The sequence below is a fragment of the Capricornis sumatraensis genome, chromosome 3 (assembly GCF_032405125.1).
Source record: "Capricornis sumatraensis isolate serow.1 chromosome 3, serow.2, whole genome shotgun sequence".
NCBI lineage: Eukaryota > Metazoa > Chordata > Mammalia > Artiodactyla > Bovidae > Capricornis > Capricornis sumatraensis.
In genome coordinates this window covers 120782920-120808463 of record NC_091071.1, presented here as the reverse complement: position 1 = coordinate 120808463, position 25544 = coordinate 120782920, and the positions used below count along the sequence as shown (strand labels likewise).

The window sequence follows — 25544 nt, the reverse complement described above, 5'->3', positions numbered from 1 at the left end:
TGTAAAAGAGAAATTGAATTATTGCAGCAAAATAGATGGCTGAAGTAGTAATATAAATATGCCTTTTATTTCAGCATGAATGCTTCATGTTTATCCTAAAATAAGCCTCCTTGTGTAATAGGGAAGAACAAATATGACTTCACATTAGATCTTTTAAAAATGAATTAGAACATGTTTCTTTTACTTTAATCTTTGTATTCTATTGCTCAGAGTTAAGAATTTTGCCAATGGTCTGATATATATAGGAGAGCCTGTTCAGGGTTCTGACCTTTTAAGGGTATAACACTTTTCCATTCACATAGAGATACAAAGTTACAGAATAGAGAATAATATTTGTCTTGTTGGAAATTTACAGGAACATTGTTACCTGATCTATGTGGACAGCTATAAGAACAAAGGATTCTGGGACCAAGAGGTTTTCAATAATTAAGCATGCCCCTCCCTTCAGTTCAGTTCAGTTCAGTTCACTTGCTCAGTCGTGTCTGACTCTTTCTGACCCCATGAATCGCAGCACGCCAGGCCTCCCTATCCATCACCAACTCCCGGAGTTCACTCAACCTCATGTCCATCGAGTTGGTGATGCCATCCAGCCATCTCATCCTCTGTCTTCCCCTTCTCCTCCTGACCCCAATCTCTCCCAGCATCAGGGTCTTTTCTAATAAGTCAACTCTTCACATGAGATGCCTCTCCCTTACCTTGCCTTTTAAAGAGTTTTGCCAAATTCTGGGGAGTTCTGGGTTTTTAGACATAAGCAACCAGTTCTCTTGCTTGTCCCTGCAATAAATATTTTTCTCTTCCAAACTCTGACGTTTCTGTTTATTTGGCCTCATTGTGTATTGGGTACACAAACTTGCATTTGGTAATATTAGTTGTGACAACTGTTATCAAGAGAAGAGGTAACATGGGAATCTGGATGCCCCAGAGATCCTGGGTTAGAAAACACCCATGTCCTCACACTAGATGTCTATACTTTTTGATAGAAGGGCTGGAATGCAAGGCAGCTTCTCCTTGATTTAATGGTTTGTTGGAGCATCTGTTTTAAGCACATTCTTTCTAAAAGTGCTTGTTCAACATAAAGGCAATCTTTTCACAGTTCTAGAGTTCTCCCTATGTTTGTGACCTTCCTTATCTGCAAGATGGAGCTCTACTTTTAAATTCAGCCCAAACAATTCAGAAAAATGGAGTGTCTGCATAATTCCAAGAGAGAAACATCACATATTACACTGAGTTGAAATGTTTCTTCTCTTTCCCTTCTAGAATAAGGAAGGGAAGAGTTTTATAATACTTCATCCCACTCCTGGGAAAGGACTAAAATTATTTTAGTACTGCAAAGGTAAGTGATAGCTCAAACTCCAAGAGTTCTTCATTTTGAACTCTTTTTGTTAAACCCAATCATCTCATCTTCAAACTACTTCATCCCTAAATAAACGTACTTCTACATCTGGGTTGAGTTTCACATTTTCAAATATGCATATGTCATTAAACTATAGAAATGATTTTTAAATGATTGAGATTGCATTCTCAGTGTCAACAATCTGATACAGTGTGGGTATTGCCACTTGCAAACACACACAAGGGCTAATAATTTGTGTGGGTACTTACTATAGGAGCATCCGTAGACTTCAACCCTCATGCCAATCTTTCCACTTGGATTCCACTCCAGGGGAACAAAGCGAATGAACCGGGCTCTCACAGAATGCAGTAACTTGTGGTGCATCACACTGTCAGCATTCATGTTTCCTGCAAATGTCTGTGGGAAGAAATGGAAGCCAGGTGAGATCTGTGACACCGTGGCAGCACTGCCACCTGAGCTTAAGGACCATGAATGGAAATCCAGCCATGCTATTCCATAAAGTCTTGCAAAGAAAATCCTCAATGTCTCAGATCTTCCAAATGAAATCTGACTCTGGTGAAAATTCTGCACTATGTGTTAATTCTGCAATAAATATAAATATTTATATTTATATAATAAATCTAATAATTATTAGTAATTGTGGCACCCCACTCCAGTACTCTTGCCTGGAAAATCCCATGGACAGAGGAGCCTGGAAGGCTTCACTCCATGGGGTCACTGAGGGTCAGACACGACTGAGTAACTTCACTTTCACTTTTCACTTTCATGCGTTGGAGAAGGAAATGGCAACCCACTCCAGTGTTCTTGCCTGGAGAATCCCAGGGACGGGGGAGCCTGGTGGGCTGCCATCTATGGGATCGCACAGAGTCGGACACGGCTGAAGTGACTTAGCAACATGCAATAAATATATATATATATATATATATATATATATATATATATATATACATATATATGAGAGAGAGAGAGAGCTGCTGTACATTATTCTTTAAAAAACTCCTTCCCCAAGATTTTATAAGTAAGTCAATCCTAGTAAGTCACAAGGCATGACACACAAAAGCTTTACTAAGTAAATAACACAATGAAATTCTGATATTCCTAACACTGATAATTACTGTGGTATGGAAGATAACTGAAAAATCTCTTCATGGAGCAAAAGGCTTTTATAGAACCAATTGTTACCATTAATTGAAGCCAATCACTAAGCAAAGACCTTTTCATGATCATTATTGCTATTTAATAGATTAAAAAGAAATCTGAAGCCTAGAGAGAGAAAAAAGAGGATGCAAAATATCTTTAAATCATCTAATTGGTTAGTAATTATTCTATGGTTCAATTTCAAAGTTGTCCTATTCCAAAGCATATGGGTTTTCTATAGCCACTCACTTTTCAACTATTCCATTGTCAGTTGCTACATGAGGGAGAACAGGAGTCTCTGGTTTTTCGGTAATTTATATTCATACTTTCTTGTGAAGGTTAAGCAAAGGAACACACAGCGTGGGAGATAATTGATACACTAAAATTATGCCTCCTAGCCTTCATTTGGATGAATGATTTTTGGGGTACAAATTGGAATCCAAAGATTGGATGGAATCCAAAGTCTCCTACCTAATCATTTTTCCCCACTGGGGTAAAATATGAGTAACATAAAATGTGCTATTTTAACCATTTTAAAGTATATATTTCAGTGGCATAAAGTACAATCACATTATTACGCAACCATCACCCCTATCCATCCCCAGAACTTTCTCGTTATCCCAATTGTACCAAATCTTTAAGGTAGGATGTCAGGCAGCACGCTGATTAGTTTGCTTCATTATGAATCATCACCAGTCTTCTTTTCCAACTCAAGTATTCATGGGTAAAGCCTTCATGCTAATGTTCTATCAACACCAACCAAACCATTGGTTTCTCAAATGGCCAAGAGAATACCAAGTAAAAGGATTTTATGTATGTAACGGAATCCATTTCATTTATTCAAATCTTAACTTTGATAGTATTGTCATAACATCTGTGAATCTAGGGTAATTTGAACAATCTGACATTTCTGCTGTACACAAAACACCCACTGGCTAATAACTCTGACATTAGAAAATTAATATAGTCACTATTATATATCATAAAGTGGCTTATGAAGAACAGAGAAGCTCACTTTCTACTTTGCAGCAAAACTCTGATGCAAGAGAATGATTTGGGGAAGGGGAATTCCTTGAGATTCAAATCTAACTTTCTTCCCCACAGGTTTGTCAAAGATTTGGTCATTGTCTCAATCCAGGAAAAAAAAAAAAAAAAAGGTTCTCTTCAGCAGGCTCATCTTTAGCATGTCCTATTCCAACTTTAGCAACTGATACAGATATAAAACCTCTTCAACCTTTGCCCACCTAGCAAAGACTCTTCCCTGCAGAATGTAGTTCTTTTCAAAGTTTACTTCTTTGATACATGAATTTGGGAGGTGGTTAAAGATTCTGGTGGTTTTTCACTCTTGGATGCCTTGAACATATTTCATGTTTTTCTACAACCAAACTTGGGAGACTTCAATTTAATTCTCTGGATTCCATTAATTGTGTTTCTTACAACCCACTCCCCAAGCATGTAGAGGCTCTGTGTTTTCAGCATCCCATATAAAAACTGAATTTTAAACAGGACTTTATTCACACTGAGGGTGATGGGGGAATCCTTGCCTATGTTCTAAGTGACTTACAGACTGAATATATCTTAAGCTTATATTGAAATCCTGATTGTAAAATTCTAGAAAAAGTTTTATTTGGGGAGCTTGGAATCTTCAGATGCCATGTGTTCTGAAGAGGGAATCCTGGATTCCCATCCAAATGGTCAGCATCATGGCATCATTGTGTAATACGGACAAACAATTTATTCTGTCTGACCCTCACTCCCTTGCAATATTGAGATCTCAACATCTCAACATTTCAAGGTTTCCTACTATTCTAGAGTCATATTGTTTGCAGTTTCATAGTCTCGTGAATACACATCTGAACAGACTCAAGGTCACAAAGTTTTGAGATTTCAAAGTGTGCAGTGCATGATCCCAGAGCCCTCCTAGAGCAGCTGGAACAGTTAGAGACAGAGGCAGATTGAATCTAAAGGAAGTTGCAACCAAACGCTCACCAAGTTCACCAGTTCATCTTCCTACAAGGTCAAAGAAATTCATTGCTTGGCAATACAAGAATTTGTAGGCTGGGATGAAAAGCAAAGAATCTTATTCTCCAGGTGCTTGGATCCCAAGGCCCTACTAAGATGCTTTAAAAATACCACGCTCTCAATGTCAGCTCAGTTGTTGAAGATAGCAACTGAACAACAGTGGAATGACAGGTGACTTCTCTCAGGAAACAATGGAGTCCAACAAATGCTATAAGTATGGAACTCTCAACCTCACACTCTATATCCAGCAAAAATAGCTTTCAGATCTGAAGGGAAAATAATACAATTTCATTTAAACAAAAGCTGTGACAATGTATTATCTATAGATCTCCACTGTTAAGAAGTGTAAAATAAGTTCTACGCTCTAAAGAAACTGATTCCAGATGGAACATTCAGTGTACAAGAAGAGATGGAGAATAAGCAAAGTGGTAAATAGGTGGCTAAATATAAGACTATTTGTATTTCTTTTCTTAAATATTTTAAAAGTCAATACTCAGTTTAAAGGAAAAATAATATACTGTGATGTTGACAGCAAATGTAGAAGTGAACATATGTCAATAAAACCACAAAGGATGGCATGCGGAATGTAGGCTAAAGAGAATTATACTGTTGCAAGGCCATGAGATGATATATAAAATGGTATGTCAATTTGAAGTAAATTTAAATAAGCCAAGAATGCATTAAAATAAACCAAAGAGGTATAATCACAAAGCCAATATAAAAGAAGAAGGAATACTAAAATACGATAACAACAACAGTGAAGCACCAATGCTCATTTAATGTGAAATAAGATAAGAAATGAGAAATGAATAAATACAGAGGAGAAGTTTCAAGGTAGTAAACTTAAAACTTTCCCAGTGGATAATTACATTAAAAGAAACCTGAGTCAAACCTCAGTTAAAGGCATACATTTTCAGGCTAGATAAAAAAGTAAGGCTTATTGATACACTTTTTTGTATAATACTCTTTTTAAAATAAAGACATTGACAGGTTAAAAGTAAAATGAAGGGAAAAGACATTTCATGCAAATAATAGGCACAATAAACCTGGATTTTCTCTATTAGTATCAGACATTGTAAGCTGTATTACAAGATAGGAGAGAGTTTCAAAATTATAAAGGGTCAATTCACCATGAAGACAAAAACACTTAAATGCACATGCACCTACAACAGAGATTCAAAAATAGTCAGTGAGAATAGAAGATTCAACAATATTATCAGGGAACTTGGTTAATTAATGTTCATGGAATACTTCATTGAACGTTGATTATATATTAATTTCAAATGCATGTGGAACATTGACTGAGAGACACTATATCCTACTCAATAAGTCCTGAAGAAACCATAGCTTGTTTTCTTAAAACAATTAAATTAAATTAGGAATTGATAATAATAAATTATCTAGAAAACTTTCAAATATTTAGATGTTTACAAACACACTTTCAAGTAATCCTTAGGTCAACAAGAAACCACAATGGAAATCAGAGAACAATGGAAATTGAATAATGATAGAAATATCATATCAAAATTTGTGCTTCTAATGAAAGCAGTCCTTAGAAGATAATTCATGGCTTTAAAGGTTTTTTCAAAGATATAATAAAAAAGATACAAAATTTAAAATCTAAGTTCCCACTCTGAGATAGAAAAAAGAGTAAATTGAACTCTAAAGAGTGTTAGATTGGAATACTACTAATCCATAAAAGCAGTCCGCTTTTATAAAGGGCACACACTCTTTGATCCTACGCATATGAAGTTCCAGGGGATGCAAACCTAAGCTCTGATGATAGAAATTAGAACAGAAATGTTCTTAATGATCACAGGCAGAAAATGTATAACGGCATTCATCACAATCTGATCATAACATCTTTGTGAGGTAGGAAATCTGTATTATCTTATATTAAAGATGAGAAAACTTAGTTTGGGAGAGAATTTAAGTGGAATCATAAATCATAAGAGATTATCAAGTTGGTACTGGATTATAAAGACTTTAACTAAAGCCCAAGGACCCTTTTTTTGTATTCCAAATAACACCCTTTTATGTCATGTTTCTGAAACCAAAAAATTGCTTGGCCCTCTGCATATTTTACTTTGCCTCACTCTATTTATCATCAGGAAGGTTTTAGCCAGCTTCCTCACTGAAGGAGGCACCCCAGCATACACACACCCACCTACACACACACGTTTAACTTTTCTGAATTTGCAACACATCTTACAATTGTGCAGCCAATAACTATAGGGTCCCCACCTTATCAGGAAACCCCAGAAATCAGAGAAGTTAATTCTGAGCAGCACTTTCACTTTCATGCATTGGAGAAGGCAATGGCAACCCACTCCAGTGTTCTTGCCTGGAGAATCCCAGGGACAGAGGAGCCTGGTGGGCTGCCGTCTATGGGGTTGCACAGAGTCGGACACGACTGAAGCGACGCAGCAGCAGCAGCACCAGCAGCAGCACCAGCAGCAGCACCAGCACCAGCAACACATATATTACTTGTCAGGGGTCTGTTTTGTTCTCACTCCACCACAAGTGGTATTATACTTAGTTTGGGTTCAGGTTTTACACTTTTTCACCATATATATGTTATCATTACTATCTTAAGAAATCACGCATATATATATATATATATATATATATATATATATATATATATATATATGTTACGCATATGGTTCAAAGTTAAAGGAGCTTGACCAGAGGTGTTACGCATATGGTGTTACGCAAATCACGCATATGGTTCAAATCACGCATATGGTTCAAAGTTAAAGGAGCTTGACCAGAGGTGTTAAGGCCCTATGCGCTTATCAAAGAAAACAAGCACACAGAGTGGGTTCTCAATGTGGGGTGAGGGTGAGGGAGTTCTTCTTCCTGGGCAGATAGAAGGAGCCATAGGTAATTGAAGGGAAAGAGGTAGAGTAAGCCTTCAGTTGCTTCATATACCCATTCCTTGACATTAAGCAACATTTTGGTTGACAAATGGAAGATCCTGGTGTCATAATGAAGGTGCAGATGCTATTTTCCTGCTTTGTTAGGCAGCTAATGGAGGGGGCATAAATGGTGAGGCTAAGGGGTACTCCAGCCAGCACTTATCAATGGAGAGTGGACCCATCTGGGTTAGCTGCTATCAGAACATCTCATTTGGAGGCAAGGAATACATCAGGTTGAGTGAATATACTATACTGACAGCTCTGACTGGCAGCTGGATTGCAAGCAGCCAGGTGCCACACAGAAGATGTTGCTATTTTGCCTAACTGCAGTCTGGACAAGAAATAACAGGTACAAGCCCCAAATTCTACCTCAGTAACCTTTAAAGAAAATATCAGGATTTCTCAGGGAGATTTCTTATTTCAAGTCATGGGTCCTGCCAAACATATTACCATGCCCCAGGATCAGGATTAAGAGAAGTGGTAAAAAAAAAAAAAAAAAGGGGGGGGAAAGAAAGGGCATGAGCTTTGGGTGCTAATCTTAACAAATTCTGAGATTCGCTCTGTTGTCCTTGACAAAGCTCTCAGACTATAACTGCCTTGGAAATACAGGTTGCACGTTATTTTAAACTGGGGTGTGTAGCTCAATGTATGGAATGTGTTTTATTTTGTTTTGTTTAATTTGTATAGCAATATAGCTGATTTACAATGTTGTGTTAGTTTGAGATGTACAGCAGTGATTCATATATATATATATATATATATTCTTTTTCAGATTCTTTTCCCTTCGAGGTTATTATGAAAGGTTGAGTAGAGTTCCCTGTGCTATACAGAAGGTCTTTGTTGGTTATTTATTTTATATAGGCTGTTAGTCGCTCAGTCATGTCCAACTCTTTGCTACTCCATGGACTGTAGCCTGCCAGGCTCCCCTGTTCATGGAATTCTCCAGCCAAGAAGACTGGAGTGGATTGCCATTCCCTTCTTCACAGGATCTTTCTGATTCAGTGATTGAACCTGGGTCTCTCACATTTCAGGCAGATTCTTCTCCATTTGAGCCACCAATAATAGTGTGTATATCCCCTTCATGGATCAGTGCCTTGTGGTGAAGGGGCCTGTGTAACTCAATGAAACTATGAGCCATGCCACGGAGGGCCACCCAAGATGGACAGGTCATGATGGAGAGTTCTGACACATTGTGATCCACTGGAGGAGGGAATGGCAAACCACCCCAGTGCATTTCCTGCGAGAACCCCATGAACTATATAAAAAAGCAAAAATAAATGACACTGAAAGACAAGCCTTCCAGGTCAGAAGGGCAATATGCTGCTGGGGAAGAACAGAGACTCTACTAAGAGCTCCAGAAAGAATGAAGAGGCTGGACCAAAGTGGAAACAATGTTCAACTGTGGATATGTCTGGTGATGAAAGTAAAATCCAATGCTATAAAGAACAGTACTGCATAGGAACCTGGAATGTTAGGTTCATGAATCAAGGTAAATTGGACATGGTCAAACAAGAGATGGCAAGAGTAAATATTGACATCTTAGCAATTAGTGAACTAAAATAGATGAGAATGAGTGAGTAGAATTCAGATTACCATTGTATCTACTCCTTTGGGCAAGATACCGTAAAAGAAATGGAGTAGCCCTCATAATCAAGAAGAGTCCAAAAATGCAGTACTTGCTTTCTGGGGTCTATGGGGTCACACAGAGTTGGATATGACTGAGGCGACTTAGCAGCAGCAGCAGCAGCTTGCAACCTCAAAAACAACAAAAATGATCATTTCATTTCCAAGTCAAACCATTCAACATTACAGTAATTCAAGTCTATGCCCCAACCACTAATGCCAAAGAAACTGAAGATGATCAGTTCTATGAAGATCTAGAAGACCTCCTAGAACTAACACCAAAAAAAGATGTCCTATTCACCATAGGGGATTGGTATGCAAAAGTAGAAAGTCAAGAGATATCTGGAGTAACAGGCAAGTTTGGCCTTGAAGTACAAAATGAAGCAAGCCAAAGCCTAACAGAATTTTGCAAACACCCTTTTTCAACAGCACAAGAGATGATTTTTGCACATGAACATCACCAAATGGTCAGTACTGAAATCAAATTGACTACATTTTTTTGTAGCCAAAGATGGAGAAGCAATATACAGTCAGGAAAAATAAGACCTGGAACTGACTGTGGCTCAGATCATCAGCTTCTCATGGCTAAATTCAGGCTTAAATTAAAGAAAGGGGAAAGCCGCTAAGCCAGTCAGGTATGACTTACATCAAATTCTCTATGATTATATAGTGGAGGTGACAAACAGATTCAAGGGATTAGATCTAGTAAACAGAATACCTGAAGAACTATGGACAGAAGTTCACAATATCATACGGAAGACAGCAAACAAAACTATCCTAAAGAAAACTAAAAGCAAGAAGGCAAAGTTGTTGTCTGAGAAGACTTTATAAACAGATGAAGAAATAAGAGAAACAAAAAGCATGGGAGAAAGGGAAATTTACACCCAACTAAATGCAGAGTTCCAGAGAAGAGCAAGGAGAGACAAGAAGGCCTTCTTCAATGAACAATGCAGGAATGGCTGTTTATTGTCACCCTGTTTATTTAACTTAAATGTAGAGCACATTTTTCCAGGTGCCAAGCTGAAAGAGTTACAAGCTGGAATCAGTATTGCTGGGAGAAATATCAGAAATAAGGAACTAAAGATCCTCTTGATGTGTGTGAAGGAGAAGAGTGAAAAAGCCAGCTTAAAACTCAAAGATCATAGCATCCAGTCTCATCACTTCATGGCAAAATAGAAGGGGAAACAGTGGCAAACTTTTTTCCTTGGGCTCCAAAATCACTGTGGAGGGTGAACTGCAGCCATGAAATTTAAAGATATTTTCTCCTTGGAAGAAAAGCTATGACAAAACTAGACAGTGTATTAAAAAAGCAAAGACATTACTTTGCTGACAAAGGTCCATATAGTCAAAGCCCTGTTTTTCCGCTAGTCATGTACAGATGTGAAAAGTGGACAATAAAAAAGGCTGAACACTGAAGAATTGATGCCTTTGAACTTTGGTACTGGAGAAAATTCTTGAGAGTCCCTTGGACAGTGAGGAGATCAAGCCAGTCAATACTAAAGGAAATCAACCCTGAATATTCATGGGAAGAACTATTGCTAATGCTGAAGCCCCACTTTTTGCAAAGAGTGGACTCATTGGAAAAGACCCTGATGCTGGGAAAGATTGAAGGCAGAAGGAGAAGAGGCAACAGAGGATGAGATGGTTGGATGGCATCACCGGTTCAATGGACATGAACTTGGGAAAATTCAGGGAGGTGGTGAAGGATAGGGAAGTTTGGCATCCTGCCATCCATGGAGTCATGAAGAGTTGGACAAGATTTGGCGACTGAACAACAGTGTGTACATGTTAACCCCAAATTCTAAGTTATCCCTCCTCCCCCTTTTTGCTTTGGAAACCATAAATTTGTATTCTATGTCGGTTTCTGTTTTATAAATAAGTTTGTATCATTTTTAAAAATTCTACATATAAGCAATACCATATGATATTTGTTTTTAGCTCTTTCTGCACTATTTACCCTAGCCAAGACATGGAAGCAACCCAAGTGTACATTGATGGATGAATGGATAAACAAAATGTGGTGTGTGCATGTGTGTGTGTATGTTGTTGAGTCACTAAATCTTGTCCTTGTCCTTCACTGTCTTCTGGAGTTTGCTCAGACTCATGTCCATTGAGTAGGTGATGCCATCTAACCTCATCTAATCTCATCCTCTGCAATGCTTTTCTCCTTTTGCCTTCAATCTTTCCCACCATCAGGATCTTTTCTAATGAATCAGCTCTTCATATCAGGTGGACAAAGTATTGGAGCTTCAGCTTCAACATTAGTCCTTCCAATGAACATACACACACACACACATTTATATTTATTTATTTATATATGGATATTTTTGTTGTTGCTTTAGTTGCTAAGTCACGTCCAACTCTTTTGTGACCCCATGGACTGTAGCTCACCAGTCTTCTCTGCCCATGGGATTTCCCAGGCAAGAATACTGGAGTAAGTTGCCAATTCCTTCTCCATGGGATCTTCCCAATGCAGGCATTGAGCTTGTGTCTCCTGTATTAGCAGTTGGATTCTTTATCACTGAGCCACCAGGGAAGTCCAATGGAATATTACTCAGCCATAAAAAAGAATGAAATGCCATCTGCAGCAAAATGAATGGACCTAGAGATCATCATACAAAGTGAAGTAGCTCACAGTATTTCTTAAAAGTACACAAGAGCATTCACTAATCCAAACCAAAAATGTGTAGTTGTTTCAAAATCAATGAACTGCACATAGCCTGACATCACTCACACTGAGTTGCTGAATGACTGAGTGAATAAACAAATGGACATAATGTTTATGAATCTTGGTTTTCTCATCAGGAAAAGCATTAAAATGTAATCTCCAGGACTGCATCTTACATCAAATACCATTGCAAATGACACTGCACACAGTAGACTCTCACCAATGAAAGCCATGCTTTTAAAGAAAGAGACAGAAAGAGAGAAAGACAGATTTCAATAGCTGATTCTTGGGTACAAATATCTTTCTGTAAAAGTATATTTTGAAACAATGACTTATTAATATCCTCCAGCCCCACATAAGGCATTTGTCAACCCTACTTAAAATTTCTGAATGACATCCAAAGGCTCTCCCCACAAAAGAGTGGAAACGTAAACTAAGGACTAGCAGACCAGAGCTAATTAGGAAATCAGCTTTGGGCATTTAATAAGATATATTTAATAAGGCAGGGGGTAATTAACATGCAAACCACAGAGTTATAGCTAAGATGGATAAACCCACTCAGGCTTCCATGTTCCAAACTACTATTCAGGGGTTCTTGTTGAATTTATTTCTGACAGGCCGAGAGGAAAATGAGAGGAAGGCCGTAGGTGTTGACCACTTTTGGCTCACAGAGATTCTGAAATGATAGACTTTAAGAAGCTAAAAAAGATAATTAAACCATTGGAATTTTTTTGTAACTGGTTTGCAGTACATTGACCATTATAAGTGTCTATGTGGTATGTGTGCATACTAAGTCACTTTAGTAATGTCCAACTCTGTGCAACCCTATGGACTGTAGCACCCCAGGCTCATCTGTCCATGGGATTCTCCAGGCAAGAATACTGGAGTGGATTGCCATGCCCTCCTCTAGAGGATCTTCCCAACCCAGGGATCAAACCCACGTCTCTATGTATCCTGCATTGGCAGGAGGGTTCTTTACCACTAATGTCACCTGGGAAGCCTCTATATGGTATATCTACTTGTAATTTTATAGAAGCAGTTATTTAAAGAAATTAGGACCACTCAGCTGGCTCTTGACCTATATATGAGAGTGGTCCCATTTGAGATGCTGGAGACAGTCTCTGTCTTGATCTGGGTAGTGGTTAGAAGGTATATGTATATATTTATATTGGTCCATGTCTACCCTCTAAATTCACTTTATATATAGAAAATGCACTTTAGTTTTTAAAGGTATATCTATTTTTTTTCAAATAGGCGATGCAGGTTTGATCCCTGGGTGGAGAAGATCCACTGGAGGAGGAAATGGCAACCTACTCTAGTATTCTTGCCTGGAAAATCCCACGGACAAAAGGAGCCTAGTGCGTGGGAAGTGACATGGATCAGTCATCCTTTTTGCCAACTATTCAGATCAAGCTAGAAAGGTGGCCCCATTCTCCACTCCTTTTTTTTTTTTTTTACACTGTCTATTGCCATTTATTGAAGTCTTGAAGATTTACAATGTGTTGAATACCACACTAACTCTATACCCCCATTTCTTCACCATTCTCCTAGTGTGATGAACCAGGGTGATCCTCTGTAATCTGTATTAAAACTATTTCATCAGTAACTCAAGCACAAATAGAGTTTACTGAATTTCAAGAGTTACAAGCACTAGGAAAGGGTAAAGCTATTTAAAAAAAAAATTGAGGACTTCTCAGGTGGTGCTAGTGTAACAAACCTGTCTGCCAGTGCAGGAGACATAAGAGATGCAGCTTCTATCCCTGAGTCAGAAAGATCCTCCAGAGGAGGGCATGGCAAATGACTCCAGTATTCTTGCCTGGAGAATCCCATGGACAGAGGGGCCTGGTGAGCTACAGTCCATGGAGTCACAAAGAGTCAGACATGACTAAAGCAGCTTAGCATGTAGCAGCAGCACTCATGGTCCAGTTGTTGAGAATCCGATTGTCAATGCAGGGGACACAGGTTTGACCCCTGGTCTAGGAAGAGTCCATGTGTCACAGGAAAACTAAGTCTGTGAGCTGCAACTACTGAGCCCATGCACCATAGCTGTTGACGCTGGCCCACCCTAGAGCCCATGCTCTGCAAGAAGAGAAACCACCACAATCAGAAGCCAGCACACTGCAACTAGAGTAGCCCCACTCTCCACAACTAGACAAAACCCACATGCACCAATGAAGACTCAGCGTAGCCAAAGGGAAAAAAAAATGAAGTTGAAGGACTTTCTAATCACCATTGGCTTTAACAAGTAAGCTTTACTGATTTGAAGGAAGTTTCTGAATTAAGTTGATCAAAACTTTTCCCAGACCAATAGAAACATTATTTACACAATTAGCTACCATCTTCTCTATGACAATGTTTGTGTCTGGGTCATGTTTTACTAGAAAATAAAATACAATCAAATAATAATGTAGAAATTACGTCTATCAACTCACAGCTCAATAGGAATGTGGGTTTACTGTCTACTGGCTTGGATGATCAGAGTGCTAATTATTCTTGAGGATAATATGAATGTAAAGGTATTTGTTTTTTAAAATGAGTATATGCTGATGACACCAAAGTCCTCCATTGCCACTGCTGAATTTGTTCAGAGTTCTGGTTTTTGTGTAACTTCTGCTGTGTTACATATAAAGGGTACCAAAGTGACTGTTGAGATATGTCATGTATTTATGTTTCCACCTCTGCGCTGAGAACTGTAACACCAACACATATGGCAGCTTGTCCATATGACACATGCCTGGAAAGACTGAAATACCCTCTTAGCAAAATTAGACTTTTCACACTCCACTAAAACAAAGAGAAACAATGCCTTTGCCCTTCTTCAATTTCTGGAAATGAAATCAAAAGTTTTCTGGACTTACTCCTCTGTGAAATGGGGGAGCGTCAGAGTTGACAGGAGGACTTGGCCTATCAGAGGACTTGGCGTTAAGCAGAGACATGGTAGCAAGGGCAGGAGCCAAAGCAAGAAAGAGATTAACTGGAGTATCCAGAGTAGAGCTGCGGAGTGAAGGGAAAAGTACAAAAAAAACTGGCAGCCATCAGCCCTAAATGTGCCTCACCATAGCTTTAATACTGGCTTCCCTTGTGGCTCATCTGGTAAAGAATCTGCCTGCAATGCGGGAGACCTTGTTTTGATTCCTGGATTGGGAAGTGAAGTGAAGTCAATTAGTCGTGTCTGACTCTTTGCGACCCCGTGGACTGTAGCCCACCAGCCTCCCCCGTCCATGAGATTCTCCAGGCAAGAACACTGGAGTGGGTTGCCATTTCCTTCTCCAGGGGATCTTCCTGACCCAGGGATCAAACCCAGGTCTCCTGCATTGCAGGCAGATGCTTTAACCTCTGAGCCACCAGGGAATCCCTGGATTGGGAAGATCCCCTGAAGAAGGGACAGGCTACCCACTCCAGTATTCTGGCCTGGAGAATTCTTTGGACTGTATAGTCCATGAGGTCGCAAAGAGTCAGACACAACTGAGCAGCTTTCACTTACTTACTTATATCTTTAATAAGTGATCTCCCCAAGACCTTTCCCTCTCCAGTATCCCCCTGCCTATCTCGCTTTACTCTTTCCTACCTGCATCACACCTGAAGAACCAAATACAGCTATTTATCTTCTTGTCTCTCTCCATGGTACTACAAGAATCATGTCCCTTCTCCTAGAATCACAGCTGAAGCCCATGAAGGTTTGCTTGGTGAAGGAATGATCAGCAACCTCTGCTCTCCTAATTTGTTTCATTAGAGAGCCTATTATCATTTTTTTTCTTGGAGCTTCTTAACTGTGCTCCATAGACATGCGAATACAATGCCATAAATAAGGGAAGTTCACGTTCACAGCTTTCGGTGGACAAACCGAGAGAGGAGTTAGCAGATAATTTCTCAATGAAACGCATTTCCTAGTTAAAGGGAAACAGTGACATGTGAGAATTCCTTCTACTACCACTGCGCTTTAATGCTCTGAACTCTCAGAGTAGCACACTTCAGAGAGCAAAAGAAAGAGTAAGGTTCAATGTATATGGTTCAGAAATCCTGTACTCCCTAGTCTATCAGGAACTATCTGAGGGAGAAGCGTCAGAGGAGCTGGTGGGCAGCTCACACTTCTCGTATTTCTTCCTTGATGACAATCTGTGCCTACAAGGCCAAGGTGTTGAGCCCACAGCTTCCTGCAGACCGTGCGTATGGTTCCTACTGTCTTACACAGTATTTCCGTTGAGCCTGGTGCTGTCTCTAACAGGACCAAGTGATGCCTAAAAGGTTCCAGGATGTTCATATCATTATTTCCTCCTCAGAGCTTTTTAGGCTCCCTTCCAAAACGAACGTCTACAACAGCAGATAAAACCCAATTTACCTGTCAAGTACCTGATTTTCTCCTAAGATAACTTAACTTCCCTGAATAGGAATCTTTGAAGAGATAGCAGACTGTCACTGGAAACAAGAACCTGAAAGCAGACATCATGTGTCTTTTTTTAAAATTCATTTTCCTGAGATTGGATCTCAAAGTAGCACTCTGCAAAGTGATGTCAACTCAGTGTCAGCCTCTGGCAAAACTATGTAATAGGCCCAGTTCATCAGGATCTCCTTCTCTTCTCTCTCACACCTTTGTCCCATTTCTGCTCTTAACTGACTTTCAGTTTTTTTTTTTTTTCATTAAATCAATAGTAATTCAAGCAATGACCCTTCCTAGGCAAAAATCAGCATTTCCATTCTTAAAAGGGACACTTGAAGCATAAAGGAATAAAAAAGGAAGGGAGGGAGAAAAGGAAGGAAGGAAAGAGGGAGGGAAGGAGGGAAGAAGGAGAGAAGCAAGGATAATTTTATATGCTAAAATAATTAATATCTGAAATTAGTTTGGCTAATAATCTGAGACAAAAATACCTGAATATCTGCTGTAAGCCCTGAGGTCTGGCCTTGAATAAATAAAAACTGAGGTTAATATCTGGTGATGGCTCTCCTCCCTCATTTTGCATCCCCACCTTCACGATCTGATTCCTGGGTGCCATAACATCCTCCAATGTTTTCATGCTGGTGTTACTCCCATCTAAACAATCTGAAAAGAGAGTTCTTTACCTTTAAAATCAAGGAGAGATTTCCTTGTATACCCTATAAAACCTTCTGTTTTCCAAACCATCTCCTGCTTCTCCTCTCTGCCCCCAGCCCTCCTTCCACCATATCAGACTACTAGAGGTTCCCTCAAGCACACCAGCAAATGCCTCTTTTAAGCACCTCCTTCACTGTGTTCTTTCCAACCTCTTTGTTTAAGCTGGTGACACTCTTTATTTACTGCTATTGTCTCTCCTGTCTCAGCAGCACACCAGCACAAAGGTCAGAATGGATGCATTTACGGTGGTCTCCGCCTCCAGATGGCACTCATCATGAGGATCTCTGTCCTCATTAATTTTCTCTCTAGTACTCTGCACAGACTGTAGCACACAGAAGGTGGAAAATAGATAAGGTTTCCATTCTTCACTCTGCTTCTTATCCCTGATCCCCCTTGAGAAGTGTTGCTGGACCCTAGGCTGCACAATGCAGGGCTTTGCAGGAAGAGACCCTTGACATGTACCCGTTATTCTTGCTCCATGTGTAGCCAAAGGCCATTCATATCATCTTTCAGTATCTTGGTTTCTTCATCCATTAAATGGAGATAATAATCAATAGGAAAGGAATCATTCATTAAATCTTCTTTTATCCCAGACCAGTTCCCCTATAACTATTCATTGTTTCCCCTTCCCTAGCAGTTTGCAGCAGTAGCTTCTATGGCTCACATCAATCATCCTTCCAGTTGCTCTTGCGCATAAACAGTAGGGAGGTCTGCATGCTCTGTATCAAATGCAGAGGATTAAGGCTGGATAAATGAGTGCGTACCTCCCTGCAGCAGGGGACACTCAGACCCTATTCATACTTTGCTTTGCTCCCCAATTTAAGTAGTGATTTTCAGAATATGCCACTTGATGATTCTACACTTGGTCTGACTTCAGTGTTGACCACATTTGAATCCAGGGAAAAGGGATTCTGAGATCCTCCACTTGACATTCAAGGTCCTCACTCAAAGCTGATTTTATTCTGCTTTACGAGTCTTCTTTCTTGCAATCCCTGCATGTACTGTAAACTCCCAAAACTGGGGCCATCTACAGTCACAGGCCACAGATGTTCCATGCAATTTCATTTTGGTCCTTTTGTGCTATGGAGTTACTTTCATGTGGATTTAAAAGGATGCTCTCAGGCTCAAACTCTTGTTCCATCACTTACTGAATGTGAGATCTTGGGCAAGTACTTTTTTGTCCTAATATTCACCTAACTTTAAAAAGGCGACAAAGAGCATTTCTCAGGGGATGGTTGAGAGGAATGTGTGGGTGCAGGTCTATATAGATGCAGGAGTATCCATATGTTTGTATTTGTTCATGTGTAGATGGCTCATACTTCATGCCAGAATTATTCTAAAGAACATATACACTCATGTATATAGCTTGAATATTGCTTAGACTATGTTTTTCATGAAATATGAAGTTGTGGAATAATGTATAGCCTTGTAATTGTTCAGTTGCTAAGTAATGTCCACCTCTTTGTGACCCAGTGGACTGCAATGAACCAGGCTCCTCTGTCCTTCACTATTTCACAGAGTTTGCTCAAATTCATGTGCAATGTATAACTTACACAGGTATTAACTGCTAGTATTGTTAGCTCTACATTTTCAGTTCAATCATAATTATTCTTCAAGCTCGTGTCAAATGTTGACTTCTTTGTTAAACAAAACCTAGTTGTCCAGGCAAAGGAGGGAGGGAAACTAATATCTCTTGGATGAAGATAATGAGCCAAGTACCTGTTCTCATCTCAGTCCTCCTAATGTCCTGTGTTGGTTCTGGGCATTTGGAAAATGAAGTATCTGAGACATAGGGGTCCAGTAAGTTCCCCATGGTAGACCTGGGAATTCAGCCCAGGTCTGCCCACCAGTTCAAACCTCCTTCCTCCTCGCTCCACATGGCTGTTTCTTCCTCTCCTCTGAACTGCCCTTTTGCACGATTTCTAACTTCATCATGGCAGTTAATACTGGCTACTTTCTATTGTAGTATTATCTGTGTATATATATGATTGCCACTATGAAAGACTACACTTTTTCAGAGCAAGATTATACATATACACATATATATATGAATCTATATATAAATATTATATATATGATATATACAATAAATATATGAGTAAGTCATTGCTAATAGTCTATATATATTATGTATACTGCATATACTCCATTTTATTTGATTTAATCCATTTTATTATATATTATCCATCTGAGAACTTACCTACTTGTCTAGCATTGCATATTAAAATACAACTATTATATATGAGCACATAATATTTATAATGTGAGTGCTCTATATTTATAGATAATTTCAATATGTAAATTTATATAAATATGTTTATAGCTGATCTTATATATATCATATATATTTTATGTAATATGTATTCCATTTTATGTTATATAATCCATTTTTTATATATATACATATCTTATCCATCTGATAACCTCCACAGTTGCTTAGCATTACATACTAAACATATAACTATTACATTTTTACATATATTATATAAATATTGAATACAGTTTTTCAGAACACAGTTTTATATATATAAATTTATAAATATACATGTGATCCATCTGATAACATCCATATTTGTCTAGCATTGCATACTAAACATGTACTTAAACCTAAACCTTGACCTTATAGATCCCATGTCCAACACTCCCTATTTACATCTTTATTCATTTCTTTGCTTTATTAATGGACATGCTTGTTTCATCTGTAAGAGTTCTTTTTTTGAATAAATTTAAATTTTGGAAGAGTCTTAAACCCTGCATTTACCACAAGCTAAGATCCAAAGTATTTTAATTGCTATTTTATTGATTAAAAATGAAAATATCAATAAAACACAGCCATGACATGAGGCCTTGACAGTTCTATGGGCACAGAGCTGAGATTCTCAATTTGATCTTGGTTAGATTCCTTTGACGTGCAGATAGAATGTGTGATACTCAGAGCACAGAATACAGTGAAAAAAGTGAAACACAGCCAAATGGGCTGCAATCTTGTCTTTGTCATGTTGGGGACTGGGTAAGTTTTTTAACCTCTCTGTGCCTTTGTTTTCTCCTCTGTGAAATGGGAAAAACAGCTCTGCATATGTCAGAGGCCTGTTATAAGGATGAAAGAAGATGGTACATGTAAAATACTGTTCAATTCTTTCATGCAGCAAATGCTCATCACATGTTCATGATTCACCTTCTTTTTGTTAATATGTAGCTTGTCAGCAGAGGGTCAGGACAGGCTCACACTCTCCATGGGAGTCTAAGTGGTAAGCTGTCAGGGGCTGCATTTCTGATGCTGATTCAGTAATATATCATTTCTGTCCCTCCTATTTCCATGCTCTTTTTTCTCTTTTTATTAATGGCTAGAAAAAGCACACAATAGCTATAACAATTAGGTATTAGAAATGTGTGAACTATGACTGACATCTCTTATAGGGGGTTCTCTAATTTACTCTGAACACTTTAAAACCTTGGTGGCTAGAAACCAAGACAAACTGCTAGTGTAAAGCAAATCATGCTTTCTCATTCATAACAGGGAGAAATTGTACTTTCATTTTGGAGAAAATAAAGCATAATGATTCCATGTGTTTATGCTTCTGCCAAAGTAAACTCCACAATCCTATTCAGATGAGCTGAAACCCAGGACAATGGCAAGTGGGCTGTGCCCAGAGCAGCCTGAGCCTGGGGTGGGGAGACTACTGCATCCTGGTCTCTTTTAACAGGTCCTTAAAGAAATCTGAGAAGGAGGCACCACTTGCTTTGGAGCACAGGAGGGCTGGTCAAAGATACTCCGGAGGGCAGTTATGTGACTCTCTGAAATGGAGTTCTGAGCCAGGGGTGAAGGACAGAGATGCTGAGCTGGGCCTCCTGCTAGAAGGTGTTGAACCATGTGTAAATCTAGAGTCTTTAATATAGGATTATCAGTTTGAAGCTTTTCCATGATGTAATTTTCTTTGAGTTATTCTCAAACTTTCTTCATATCTCAAAACTCTACAGTTAAGTTTTACTTTTGATAAGTACAGGTAGAAACCATGACTTTTCTATGAAAATCTGGAGGAGTAGATCCTGATACACCAAAAGGCCATGAGTCCTGGTTGAGATAAAGAATAACAGCCAAGATAGATTTGAAGAACAGGTATGCCTTCCTTAGCATCTCAGAAAACTTTAGAGGCCACAGCATTATAATGGAGGCTGGCTCATGTCACATGGAAGTTAAAGGAAACATGACATCTGAAGGCCAGAGAGCTTGGGGACATGACCTTACATGGTCTCCATATCTTAGTTTACAATACACAATGGTAAACAGGCATGGATTCATATCTATCCAAAACTGATGCTGCTGCTGCTAAGTCACTTCAGTTGTGTCTGACTCTGTGCAACCCCAGAGACAGCAGCCCACCAGACTCCCCCGTCCCTGGGATTCTCCAGGCAAAAACACTGGAGTGGGTTGTCATTTCCTTTTCCAATGCATGAAAGTGAAAAGTGAAAGTCAAGTTGCTCGGTAGTGTGCGACTCTTCGTGACCTCATGGACTACAGCTCACCAGGCTCCTCCGCCCATGGTATTTTCCAGGCAAGAGTACTGGAGTGGGGTGCCATTGCCTTCTCCACTAACCAAAACTATGTTCATTTAATTAAGTGTGCCCATTCCTTTTGCCTAAATTAAATGATTAGGAGAAAAAAATTCAAAGAAAACAAAAGAATAAAAAAGAAATTAAAATAAAATAAGCATGTTCTTCATGCATTCATCTGTTAGAGAATATTTGAGTTGTTTCCAAGTCCTGGCTATTGTAAACAGTGCTGCAAAAAGAACACTGCATGTATCTTTTTGAATTATGGTTTTCTCAGGGTATATGACCAAGAGTGGGATTGCTGGGTCACATGGTAGTTCTTTTTTAGCTTTATAAAGGAACTTGCATACTGTTTTCCAACATGGCTGTGAATCAGTTTACATTCCTACCAATAGTACAAGACGGTTCCCTTTCTTCCACACCCTAGCCAGCATTTACTGTTAGTAGATTTTTTTGATGATAGCCATTCTGACCAATGTGATGTAATATCTCATTGTAGTTTAATAGCTAGTGGGAACCTGCTGTATAGAACAAGGAGCTCAGATCAGTGTTCTCTGATAACCTAGAAGGGTAGGATGGAAGGGCAGTGGGAGAGAGATTCACTCCATTGTACAGCAGAAACTAACACAATTAGTAAAGCAACTATACCCCAATAAATAAAATAGTTAATATTTGGAAACTGGTTACAAAGCAAACTAAAAAGTCAAATAATTTAGGAGTACTCTGAGGTCAGTCTATGTCAGTCTCAACTACCTGTACATCCCAGAATATATTTAAGGAATTCTGAACAGTGTTAATGAAGCATGTTTCTTCATAATTCCTCAAATAATTTGAGACTTAAATTGTCAAAACAAACTGACCAAAGCATGGTTTTGGTATTTGTTCCCCCTTCCTTCTTCTCCCCTTTCTCTTTCTCTTCCTCTGCTCACTTCTTTCCTTTCTTTCATTTTCTCTTTCGGCAAAGAATAACAAAAGACAAATTAAAAGTCAGGGTTATTCAAATATGATACTTAGGAAATCTATCTGAGCAAATTATTCAGAAGAGTAGCTGGGGGATTCTGAAAGAGATGACAGGATTGGATGAACACATTTCAATATGGCTTTACTCTTTGTGATATAATCTCAGTCTTAATTTCCAGTGTGGCTGTCAAAATGCATTAGAGCTCTTATCTCTATTAAAGAGATTTTGATTCTGTGAACTTACTTAACTGAGCTATTTAGAGATTTCATTTACAGAACCCATTCTGAGAGACTTGTGAAAAACAACTGGCTTAAAGGATTAGCCTTAAAAAAAAAAAAAAAACTTTTTCTTTTAAAAGCAATCAAAGCCATTTTTTCACCATTGGGGTAATTGTTGAGTATATACCATTTTATCCTGTTTAGATTATTTGACCTTTTTCTCATCAGCTTTTATAGTTCTTCATTCCTGCTAACATTTCTTCACAGTAAGCAATCTTGGTGCATAGTAAATGCTAATTGGCCCTTTAAAAGATTCCCATGATAAATATCTTAATGCCTCAATTTAAATTTTCTGGGCACAAAGCAAAGATGAAAGAAGTCACTTTGTTTTGTGTCCTTCATCCAGATTCATGTCTTCCCTCAGCTTTCTTCCTCTAAGAAAAGCTTGACTTGCTCCCTGCTTTTTTTCACCTGCCTTTCCTAGTGCCTGGTCTTACCTTGCCTTTTTTATTTTTCCATGGCAACAGGAAGTGCTCTGGATTAACAAGATGGTCACTGATTCTGATTGAATTTTCTATTAATACACAAGAGCTAAAAAATAAAAAAGACTCAGGAATTACCAAAAGAAGCACTAAAGTGAACTGCCAAAATACCATCTGCCCAGTGCAAGTGGCAATTTACTGAGGGCAATGAGTAAGGAAGCTGCTTTATTTGGTTTTTATTGCCTAAGTTACACCAGGTACAGAATGATCTAAGCAGGCCAATAAGTTGAACTCAAGAAGATGACTTTATCAATTCAATTCACTTTAGTGATCAAATTGTATCTCCTTTCAGAATAAATTTTCCTATGTGTTCTCTTCTCATTAACTTACCTACATTGTTAATAGCTTAAATTCTAAACTGCCTTTAGTAGAAACTATCTTACTTCTTATACATTCTTCTTAATAAATATTATGCATCTATTATGTAGTAGGTTTTTTCCACACACTAGAAATTTATTATTTGGGTTAATTCCCTAAACAATCTCTGTGATATCGATTTTTTCATACCTCTTTTCTAATAGAAGAATCTGGACCCACAGAATTCAAATAACTTGGCCAAGGAACATCTCTGATAATTTGTACATTCAAGATTTAAATCCATGCTGGTCTGGCTTCAAAATGTAACATTTCTACTGGGCAACACAGAATTGTACCAGAACCCACAGTTCTTTGAAGTGATGTCTAGCACAAATATTTGTTTTCTCCTTGGCAGAAATACTTTCATAGAATTGTCTTAGTTTTAGTCCTCTACCTTTATGCTCTTCTGATCTCATGCAAAAAATAATGTCAAGCTGCCTTTTTGTCATGTCATTTATGCATTTTATGTAAAATTAATCTTTAGTGTCCTTATATATCAGTTTGAGTAAAGAATCCTATGATTCATTCTTTTAATCATATGAAAAGTAATTAATTTACAACAGAGCTGAATGTGTATTTTCTATTAGTAGAGGGGGAAAGCATGCAGACCAATATGTTGCCATAGTTGCCTTGCTGCTGCTGCTAAGTCACTTCAGTCATGTCCGACTCTGTGTGACCCCATAGATGGCAGCCCACCAGGCTCCCCCGTAGCTGCTGGAAAAAAAAAGTTTTTCCCAGGTGTTTTAGTCTACTCAGTTAGGGGCCTCAAACTATATTCTGTATCTGCATCTTCCAGTGTGTTCACCCCTGGTTATGTTCTTCAAGGTCTTTCTCATGAACTAACTGGAGCCAACATGTGTGGTCAAGGAAGTGAAGGGAAACAAGTAACCCCCATGGCTTTCTGCCAAATGGTGAACTTTTATGCATTGTAGGAACAAATATAACCAAATATAGGAAGTCAGAATTCACCCAGCAGGGTTAGCTACCAAGCTGTCAAGCAAACAGGTGAGAGGTAAAATCAGAGGATGCAGATCAAAGCTAAAATGAGAGATGTATAGATTGATCAATCAATAAATAGATACCTGCATGTGTGCTCAGTCGTCTCCAATTCTCTTGATATACACGTACATACACAGATGGATAGATACATAGATAGTTACACATACACACATACACACAAGCACGCATGTGTACTGAGTTGGCAGAAAAGTTCATTTGGTTTTCCCATATGATGTTACAGGAAAACCGGAATGAAAATTTGGCCAACCCAATACATAGATGGCTGCCTGGCATCACCAACTTGATGGACATGAGTTTGAGCAAGCTCCAAGAATTGATGATGGATGGACAGGGAAGCCTGGTGTGCTGCAGTCCATAGGACTGCAGAGTTGGACACGATTGAGCAACTGAACTGACTGATACACAGATATACAAACAGATAGATAGATTTATAAATATATACATATGAGCATACATACATACATGGATAGATGGATACATGCATATATACATACATACACTCACATATAGATAGATAGATGGTTAGATACATACATACACACAGAGACATAAACCATAGATAAATAGGTGGATAGATGGCTGGAGGGAGGGAGGGAAGGAAGAAGGGAAAGGGAGAGAGAGAGAGAAAGAGATAAGGAGAGAGAAGATAAACAAAGGCAGACAAGGATTTAGAAGCTGACTTGGTCAGCAAATGGATTATCCATAGTCTGCAAGGTAACCCAAGATGGGCGGGTCATGGTGGAAAGGTCTGACAGAACGTGGTCCACTGGAGAAGGGAATGTCAAGCCACTTCAGTATTTTTGCCTTGAGAGCCCCATGAACAGTATTAAAAGGCAATATGATAAAACACCAAAAGAGGAACTCCCCAGGTCATTAGGTGCCCAATATGCTACTGGAGATCAGTGGAGAAATAACTACAGAAAGAACAAAGGGATGCAGCCAAAGGAAAAACAATACCCAGTTCTGGATGTGACTGGTGATAGAAGCAAGATCTGATGCTGTAAAGAGCAATATTGCATAGGAACCTGGAATGTCAGGTCCATGAATCAAGGCAAATTGAAAGTGGTCAAACAAGAGATGG

General features: G+C 38.8%; 1 protein-coding gene across 2 annotated transcripts in view; it reads right to left on the bottom strand.

Annotated features, from left to right (window-relative positions):
* CNTNAP5 (contactin associated protein family member 5) overlaps positions 1–25544 on the bottom strand; it is a 1075483-nt gene that overhangs the window by 610862 nt on the left and 439077 nt on the right. For both annotated transcript variants that reach the window (XM_068967132.1, XM_068967133.1), the window contains exon 4: positions 1603–1750. In XM_068967132.1, the coding sequence (XP_068823233.1) occupies positions 1603–1750 (148 nt within the window). The remainder of the gene's footprint in view (positions 1–1602; positions 1751–25544) is intronic.